The sequence below is a fragment of the Syngnathus acus genome, chromosome 15 (genome assembly GCF_901709675.1).
Source record: "Syngnathus acus chromosome 15, fSynAcu1.2, whole genome shotgun sequence".
Taxonomy (NCBI): Eukaryota; Metazoa; Chordata; class Actinopteri; order Syngnathiformes; family Syngnathidae; genus Syngnathus; species Syngnathus acus.
In genome coordinates this window covers 13,694,230-13,703,994 of record NC_051100.1, presented here as the reverse complement: position 1 = coordinate 13,703,994, position 9,765 = coordinate 13,694,230, and the positions used below count along the sequence as shown (strand labels likewise).

General features: G+C 49.6%; 1 protein-coding gene across 4 annotated transcripts; it reads right to left on the bottom strand.

The window, feature by feature from the left end:
* Positions 1-4,075: 4,075 nt before the first annotated feature.
* On the bottom strand, positions 4,076-7,019 carry pcgf5b (polycomb group ring finger 5b). 4 transcript variants are annotated; one of them, XM_037272199.1, is made up of 9 exons: positions 6,818-7,014; positions 5,916-6,239; positions 5,740-5,836; positions 5,322-5,377; positions 5,199-5,258; positions 4,960-5,093; positions 4,743-4,841; positions 4,503-4,592; positions 4,076-4,294 (listed from the first exon to the last, which is right to left on the bottom strand). In XM_037272199.1, the coding sequence occupies exons 2-9, from the start codon at positions 6,028-6,030 to the stop codon at positions 4,247-4,249; spliced, it is 699 nt and encodes a 232-aa protein (XP_037128094.1). In that variant the 5' UTR covers positions 6,031-6,239; positions 6,818-7,014; the 3' UTR covers positions 4,076-4,246. The 4 variants fall into 4 exon arrangements, with proteins under 4 accessions (XP_037128094.1, XP_037128091.1, XP_037128093.1 ...); XM_037272196.1 differs by having other exon boundaries at positions 4,960-5,258; positions 6,818-7,019; XM_037272198.1 differs by lacking the exon at positions 6,818-7,014 and adding an exon at positions 6,641-6,757 and having other exon boundaries at positions 4,960-5,258.
* Positions 7,020-9,765: the final 2,746 nt, after the last annotated feature.

Sequence of the window (9,765 nt, the reverse complement as noted above, 5' to 3'; positions counted from 1 at the left end):
ACCCCCCCCTGTGTGTGTGTGTGTGTGTGTGTGTGTGTGTGTGTGTGTGTGTGTGTGTGTGTGTGTGTTTATACAGTTCTGTGTGTTGTGTTCGTGTTTTGATTGAGCAGTTATGTTTATATAAACTAATGAAAACCATTGCACACCTATGAACATTAAAACGCACATGAGATTGTCTAACCTAATACAATATGTACACATAGCTGTTGTTCTCTCTTCACCCTAAAATGTCAAAAAATAAGTGATCAAATATACGTGTACGTCATTGACTAAATATGCACGATGAGGCGCTCAACATTTGTTCAGAATCAGCTTCTGATGCGGCTAGTAACGATGCGGCTTTCCTCTCATACTCCCAGCTTCACAGTGCTTTAAACCAGTGGTCCCCAACCTTTTTAGCGCCACGGACCGGTTACGTGTCAGAAATATTTTCGCGGACCGGCCTTTACATAAATAAATAATACATTTCTATAAATAAATTGTAGTATGTTTTTATTGTGGTATCATGCAATGTATATTTCACTTGTAAGCCTAAGTGTGACCAGGTCATGCTCGTGTGGGATTTTATGGGGCCTGGTCCAGGAATGCAGGCTTACTGGCACCAGGATGTATAGACACAGCTGGTTGCCATCTGTGAAGAAGCAGCAAGGCAGGCTGGCGGGTCAGAGGTCATCCAGCCGCCCTCGTGTGCACGCGCCCGAGTGAGGTGGGGGCGCGGGGTATAAAATTCGAGGGCGGGAAGACTTGGGGGGACTTGACACTTTTGGCTAGAGAGAGACACTTCAATTCTGACATCGGTTGAATAAAATCTTTCCCCAATCAGCCGTGTGTCATTGAAGTTTTCCTTCCCCGAGCCAGCCACCTTTGCACCGCTTGCTTTTGAAGACCAGCTGACCACCGAAGAGAATTCACCACAAAATAATACATTTATAATAAATATATAAATATGATGAAATAAAATGATACGACTGGCATAAAAACAAGTATAAACGACATAAATATTTTTATTATTATTAATTATTTATTTATTATTTATTAAATTTCATTAATAAAACTCATCATTACGTTGAATTAGTGGGATCACTGAGCTTGTTTCTCAGAAAAGAGCCGGCGTAATCGGAGACTATGACACCCGAGGCACCCGAAGTGGTCAAGCAGAGGCGTAGCCAGGAATTTTTCCAGTAGGGGCGCACGCCCACAGGAAAAAAAATCGAACATCACCCACGCCGTTCGCTGATCGCTAAAACAACATCCGGGTCCGGGAGGCAAACGGTGAATGGATAACATCGCGCACATAGAATAGCGCAAGCACATTCGCGCAAGACCGAAAGAAAAAAACGGCATGAAAATGAAGAATCGAAAAAGCTCGATTTTTTTCAACCGGGGCGCAGGGAGTCCTAACCGGGGCGCCGCCCCGGCTTGGCTACGCCTCTGTGGTCAAGGTTTGTCTTTTAATGCAGGATGCTTGGTTTGCATGTGCCGAAGCTGTTTTGAAGGCGTCATTGCCTCGCTAGCCTGTCGCCACATATTATGCACAGTGGGCTTGGCGCGTCAGTCACCTGTGGCGATAAATCCATATCTTAAGTAGGACTCCAGAAATGTTCTTTTAAATGCAGCTTTCCTTTTCTTAGAAGTCGTAGCCTCTTCTTCCGTCTCCTCATTGGGCTTTTTTCCCTTTCCGAAGAAGCTTTCCAAACATCTCTGTTTCTCAGTGACGTGCGGTGAGGGTTGGGGTTGGTGAGGCACTGACTCAGGGTCAGATTTACAAACGTACTGTATGACGCTAAGGCACTGACTCACAAGTCAGATTTACATGCATACATGGTTGTTATCCCATTCTTGATTAAATGTAATAACATTTTAAACACACCACTGTACATTTAAACACACCATTGCAGTATTCTTACCTTTACTTGTAAATGAAGTCCATTCTCCTGTCCTTCTGGACGAAGATCTCGATGACAGGGAAAGCAATAAAGTCGATTTTTGGCAGCACAACCACAAAGCCGGTCTTTTTTAGAGTACCAATCCTTTTGAAGCGAACGTGTTGTAGTCCGTCCCGGGAGGCCCGTAGTTTGAATTAATCCTCGCAAATCTGGCGTTGGTCTTCCCTTACTTATGATTTCTTGCTTTGACTGAAAGTCAAGTTTTGAAACATTTCTTATTTTCGAGATTATATCCTCCATTTTCAGGGAAAATAAAGCCAAATAGCAACGCGTTAGCACCGAATGTTGTTGGTCGTTTTTCTTCCTTTTTTCTTCTTAATTTACTCTCGCATTTACTCGTGTCGTGAACTATTAGCCGCAGGCTCACTATCGCCCCATCTTCTAGGCAAAGGTACTGGCTGCCTCAAGGCTCGTATTTTCCCGCTGACTGCAAGCACGCGCCGTTTGCACGCGCTCAGTACAGTGTGTGAGTGGTGCACACTCTCACGCCCTGAGAGGCACAACCTGTCACTGCCTTAGCCTCTATGATTCTCGTCTCCCGTTGTTATTTGAACAAGAAATACAGCTATTTTGACTATGAAAATGATCCAAATGTATAGGAAACACACCAAAATTGCATTAAAAGCATAGACCACAGGACAGATATTATATTATGTTTTATTATATTATTCATTTTTTAACAACTTATGGTGACAGCTGAGGAAACCATGTTGAGCCCTTTACCGCTCCTGGTGGCAAGGTGAGGCACTGCCTCACCTGCCTCCTATGAGTGCACGTGCCTGCTGTTTCTTGCTCACTTTTGCTTGCTTCGCGGGCTCGACTGAGGTGACATGTCACGTGACCGAGACGACCGTCTTTACCTGAACCGACGGATGTAATTGGGAGAGAATCGCCAATTTTTTTTATATTTTTCAAAATAAATTCTTACTCATTTTTGCTAGCTTTGCAGCCTCGACTGGGGAAACATGTCACGTGACCGAGACGAGCGTCTTGACCTGAATTAATTGATCGTCGATAAAAAAAAAAAAATTTTTTTTTCGTGTGCGGCTTGGCGGCCCGGTACCAAGTGACCTACGGACCGGTACCAGTACGCGGCCCAGTGTTTGGGGAACACTGCTTTAAACAGTGTAGCTGTTGACTGTCCACCGAGTTCAATAGGGAAGCAAAGAGTGCAGCGAAAGACAAAGACAAGTCATTGGATAAATTCTGGGCTTTGTCCAGCTCATTGGACGCCCAGCGTCTCTGGGGTCTATGGGGCAGTGGGCTGGCCTCGTCCGGCCCGGACGCTCAGCTTCTGCATGATGACTGGATGTCTGTCAGAGGCTGAATCCCTTTTTGATTGACAGTGAAATGAGCGAATCAGCAATCTTTTGGTGTACACATCTGTGGGAGCATTTTTTAATTTCCATTCTGTTCGGAGTTGAACCAGACTTTCCTAATCCTCTTAGCGACATTAAACCTACACATTTTAAGATGTAGGGCGAAATTGATCTTCCCCTCCTTGAAAGACCAGCATCTGCCACTACAATTCAAGATTCAAGAATTTTTATTGGCCATGTTTGCGCATGCCAAACAAGGAATTTGACTTCGGTACATCACAGCCTCTGTTCAACATTTAGGTCAGTGGTTCTTAACCATTTTCCTTGTTCGCACCCCATTCAATTCACCAACCAGTTCTCGCACCCCTAACCCTAAATTATTATAATAATAATTGGTTTACTTTACTATAAGGCTTAATTAGCATTATCCCTAATGCCAATTAACACAATGACTTCTTGATTTCCAGAATTTTTCACTTTTTTCGGTTACCTGACCATTATCCCCGAAAAATTGTAAATTTCCCCCAGGGTATCCTCGCACCCCCTAGGAAGCATTCTCGCACCCCTGGTTAAGAACCACTGATTTAGGTGACTAACAACACTCAGGATATGTGCGAAAATTGACAAATATTCTCAAACATCCCCTGATCTTAAATTCCGAGGAGGGCAAGGAAAAACTCAACACTCCTACTAGGGGAAATGAGAAACCTTGAGAAGAGACCACAAGATGGGAGGATCCCTCTTCCAGGATGACCAGGCTGCAATGGATGCAGAGTGGACACATAGTACACATAATATAGGCAATTCAAAAGCGATCAAGCGACAGTAAAAACATTTAATCAGCAAAGTTTGAGGCACAAAATGTCCGCACACACGCCTACATATATATTATTTGTATCATAATTTTTATGGAGCATAAAAACTCTTCATTGTGTGTGAACGCTACAAAAATATCTTCACTCCACCCTGTAAGCATGCGCGTCATCCAAAGTCGATGCGCGGTCGGTACTCCAGGACCATGGGATACGTCTACGAGGCAAGAAGATGAATAAGACAAGCACACAGCATCAGAAAAAGGCACAAAATGTCATCCTTCAAAAAACAAACACTCTGATTTCACAGTGGAGGTCACATGATGCGCGGCAGCACAAAATATACGGTCACGTGATCCAATGTATGACGCCTGCCAGAAGATATAACCTCAGCAAATGTCATGAAAGGCAAAAGGGCTCCTTACGTTGTCGGCCCGCAGCCTCCATCTGGTCATGTAGATGAACTCCATGGTGTGGTCTCGGCCCATGATCTCGCCATTGCACAGCACGTCCAGCTGCACGCACGCAGGTAGGCAGGCAGGCAGGTAGGCAGGCAAGCGGGCAGGTAGGCAGGCGGGCAGGCAGGCAGGCAGGCAGGCAGGCGCACGTTCACACACGTTAGCGTGGTGAGCGCAGCGGCTCATGCTAATGCAAACGCTAATGACCTCGTAGGAGCTGGGCAGTTTGAGTTTGAGGCTGAGGAACTTCTTGATGGTGCCCACCGTCACGCGACTGGAGCAGCGGATGAATTTCTTCATCAGGTCCTGACACACATACGCGAGACAGCCTTATTGTGTCACGTTCAACCCGACGCATACGTGCGCACCATGCAGCACAATAGGTCGAGGAGGTGGGCCGCTTATGTTGCTGGACCACGAGTACCGTGACGCTGGTTTCGCTGGCCCGGCCCGAGTTGTGCAGGCAGTCCAGACAGATGGCAATCTGAGGGTCGCTCCTGTGGTAGTCGGTGGCGGCGGCGGCAACGGTCACATCAGGAAGCCCCGTCCCTGCATCGGCTGCCACAAAGAAACATTTTCCTAACGTCCTCTTTCCAACAAGCGATGAGTGGTTCGCCTCATGAGCACGTCGTTGCCTGGTATCCCCCCCACACAGACACACACCTGTGAGGTTCTGGCTGCACTGGGTGTTCCTCCAGAATGCCAGCTCCCGCTCCTCCTCCTCTGGACAGCACAAATGAAGTCAGCCTGGTTGGTGTCGAAGCCGCCATCGAACACGGCACTTACGCTCTCGGAGGCCCGGAACCAACTTGAAGATGATCTCCTCCAGAGTGTTGTCCAACCTGGAGGCAGTCCAGATGAGAGTTGAGAGGACAGCAACTTCAATGAGACAAGCAAAAGAAGGAGCCAGACTGCAGGGGTCACCGATTGGGGTTGTCGGGTCCACTGTACCGCCTGTTCTCCCCACTGCAGCACTCGATTCAAAGGATGATCTTGCCGATGATCCGATCAGGTGTGCTGCGGTGGGGAGACGCGCGGGAAAACAGGCAGGACAGCGGACCCTGACGACCACAATCGGTGACCCGGGGCAAGAAGCTGGGTCGAAACAGAAAGAGGGTGAGGAGAAGACAACACAAGATGGAAAGACAGAAAGTCAAATGAGAAGACGCAGGAAGCATGAGATGAGAGGAGAAAGCGCTCTGACCTGAGCATCTCCAGGGGGTTTGTCTCGTGGACCTGGATGCCACATTTGGGACAGTCGTTGCTCTCTTCAAAGTGCTGTACAATGCAACTCTTACAAACTGAGGAGACACCCAAGCACGCACATGCATGGGTCACGTGCCAACAAGCTTGGGCCACAGAGTGAGCGCGGCGACTTACAGGTGTGCAGGCACTCGGTGACGGTGGTGGGTTTGATGAGGTAACCCCCGCAAAGGTAGCAGGTGATGAAACGGTTGAAGTCTCGCACTCGGTGTGTCCTTCCGCCGGCGGCCATGTTGGGAGCTTTTGTGAGTGCGGCCTCCAATGCACGTTAATGAAGGTCAAAGGGTGACTAGGTGAAGTCCCGCTCCATGTCGGCGTGTCGCCATCACATCACACCACCACGGCAACGTCCGACGACTGCTCTCGTTGTCCTTCCCAAGCGTTGGCAAAAGGCACGGTCACTCTGTGAGGGGCCGACCGCTCCCTCTCCATAGTGCCATGCTGCGACTAGACGAGACACACAAACACACTGAAAAAGGAGGTGTGGCCCACTCACATTTTTGAAACGGGAAGGTGCTTGCAAGCAAACATTGGTTCTCGTTCCCACACTGTAGCTCCCCACCTTAAGTCTCAAACCGGAAGTGATCCACCAGCAGTGTGAGGATTTCAAAGAAGTCACTGACAAGCGTGCGAGCCTCACACACACACGTCCCAGCACGCGCGCACACCTCCCATCACGTCATTGTGTGCGTGCGCGTCACTCACTGTCACCGTACGTGATCGTGGCGCGTGCACGTGTCGATAGACGTGTGCCACTATAACATCGACAGGCGAACGACATGTGCGCACGGCGCGAGCCTGCGTGCGTGTCGCCGCTCGGTCCCACGACGACGCGATATTACCGGAAAAGTTGGCAGTGTGACGTCACCAACGTTTGAAAGGACGCGTGAAAACGACGAAGGAAAGGTGGGCGGGGTTTAAAAAAGGAGGGGTGTGTGGCAGTATGTGTGTATGTGGGGGGGGGGGGGCGTCAAGTAATGTCCGGAAGCGAAGATAAAAAAAGTCGGAAAAAATATCACCTCTGATCGTCAAGCTCGCTTCCTCGTCGCTTCCTGCCTCAAACCGGATGCTCACTCGCTGTCGTTCCTCCCGCCGTCGTCGCGCGCTGCATGGAACGCAGAACACGGAACTTGGGGCCTCTACCTACTCGGCTCCGCTCGGCTCAACTCGGCTCAGCAAGCTGGCGGCCGAGAGCCGTTGTGGGCGGGACAAGCCGCTGGGACGCGCATGTTGATTGTGTGACGCGCGCACGCACACGCACACACGGTTGAACAGTGAAGCTCACATTAATGTTGATCATTGTCAGGCACATATTCAAATATGTAGAGTGTACTTTGCAGTGTCATAACACCTTTTGTTGCAGTACGTTCTAGGGCAGTAGAGTGCATGCGCCAAGTTCACGTGTACGCCCCCTTTTCCCGTCGCAGAGTTCTCACTCGGATCAGTCTTCAATCATGACATAGAAAAAAATGCCCGGTTAAAAACAGCCCAATTTGGGTCAAAAATTGGACAGACCCAGAAAACTGACAACATTTTGAGACTGCTCATTGGCTCACATCTGAAGCCGCAGCGTTTGTGCAAGTAGTTGGCTGTGACTGTCAATTTGTCAACTGCCATTTTTTGTGGGAAACAAGCCCCAAAATTGAAAGTGAGGTCAAATGGACCCGTGGGTAGGTCGCTCCCGTTTTTAAGGTAGCAGTTCTAAGGGTGTCGCCACAAGTACGCCGCTGACCCCGAGGCACGCCAGGCATGTGCGCAAGTTGAGTCGCAGTTTGCCGTTGATGACGGCAGCTGTCGGGCTCGTCGTCACCATGGAGGAATGTCGTCGGAATGCTGCGCCCGTCTTGTTCCCTCCGCCCTGTTTTTTGGATCTGTCCTTTCTTGTTATTTGTGACCTTGCCGCATTTGGATTGACATCTATTTATACGCGCTGCGCTGTCTATATGCCATGCCGTGGTCTGCATTTAGTCGCGGCCGCTCCAAGAGGGCGCCCTCCATCCGTCAGCTCCCCTCGACTCAGCAAAGCGGCACGTGACGACGGGACAATGTCAGAACGTACTGTCAGATTACCGCTCGGCGTTTGTGAAAAATGTTTTATTTTATTGTTATGATACGATTTGTTTCTGGATTCCCCCTATCCCTCAGAAAATAGTTGGAAAGGCATTCTGAGGCAAGATGAGGGCTCGGGGCAAGGATGACCAAGGGGGAGGGAGGGTCTCCTCCGAGAAGGCCTTTGGTCACGGGGCAGCAAAGCCACCCGAGGGTTGTGGGCCGATCTGCCTTCCGTTCTGGCCCGGGCGTCGGCTCCCTCCTGTCGCCTAGTCTTCAAAAAACCCAAAAGTCATTTGGGAGGCCCTCTGAGCTAGCTCTCTGCTCAAAAGCCGTGCTGATGTTGAACCCAAAGCCGAGCAAAAACACGCTAGAGGTGTGCCTGGGGATGGCGGCGGCACTCGAGCTTTGCCCCCGTTCTGAGGAGACGTTGACCTGAAACAAGATGCACACGTTTTGCTTTGTGCGCGTATGCATCAACGCCATCAATCTGCCGACAACTAAAACACTCAGCTGGAGTCTTGCGTGTTTTGCCACGGGCGGAAGTGATGATGCGTGTGTTTATTTGGAGGGCATTGGCAAAGGGACGAGCAGCCAGCAATGAGGGTGACCTCATTCTGCCAGCCCCCCCTCCCCAACACACCAGCAGCTGCTGTCCTTGATTCTCCACATAAAGTAAGCCTATGAAAAGGCGCTCCAAAGTTGCCCCCGACATGCCTGCACTCGGCTCACATAAAGATAAAAAATACAAAACAGCGGGTCCGTTTCTCATTGGATGCCCTTTCGTGTCAAACAAAAATCTAGTCATTTTTTAATCGTTTCAAGAAGGGCAAAGGTGCCGTCTGTTTCCAGATTTGTTTCAGTATGTTTTTGAGCTGATGAAGCTCGACAACTGAATTTAGCAGATGCAGGTTGCATGTTGCATTTTCCCAAGCTGGTGGCGATGCTCAGAGAAGGTGCCGAGTTGAGCTCAAATGGCTTTTGGCAGACTGCTCACGGGAGAGACAATTTGCACTTTGAGATTCCTCTGAATGTAAAGTGCGTTATAAATATAATTTATTCTTATTATTATTATTAATGCGCCGGGCCCAGTCCGCTCCAACTGAAGTTGGCTGGAGCAGGTGTCGGGCGCAAACTTGTTTGCGGGCCGCAGCATCCCACATGCGAGGCGAGCCCGCAATGGGGTCAGCGCCTGTCAACGTGACAGCAATACAAACATGATGATGGAAGGATTAGCATGGCTAATATTAGTACATTTCCAGGGGAGGATGGAGTCATCCAAGTCATCTCACGCGACACGCCGTCTTTGCATTTTATGAGCGCCGGGACGGGCTGGGCGCCACTCGCATGACTCGGGGCACGCTTAGTTGTTTCAGACCAGAACACGTCCAACTCTTGCTTTCGGTGAACTTTTCACACGTTCGCGCACCTGAGGGCGGCGGAGACTTTGAGCTTCTAATTGGGTCACGGCCTGCTGTTCGAGCCAAAGCAGTCTTTGTCTCGTCTGTGCTCTCTGATGGTCCCCTGCGAGCATACAAAACACACACGCAAACTTCCGCCCCGTGACAGGAAGTCACCCTTCTGTCCGCCTTTCAATATGGCCAATGCAGTTGCCACTCACTCGCAATAAAAAGCAGATGACACGGTTCACGACGACGCGGTTCACGACAACGCGGTTCACGATGACGCGGATCACGGCGACGCGGTTCACGACGATGCATGTCACCGCTATTTTTTTTTGTCACACACATACACACCGTCATATGCGATAATCGCACTCACGGTGTTGGTACACAAGGCAGGCAAGTGCCCTACACCATCAGCAACTCTCCCCGTCACCGCTTCTTTTTAAGTAGCTTTTTTTGTCACACACACGCACGTAGGCGCGGGAATTGAACTCACGGTGTCAGCACACAAG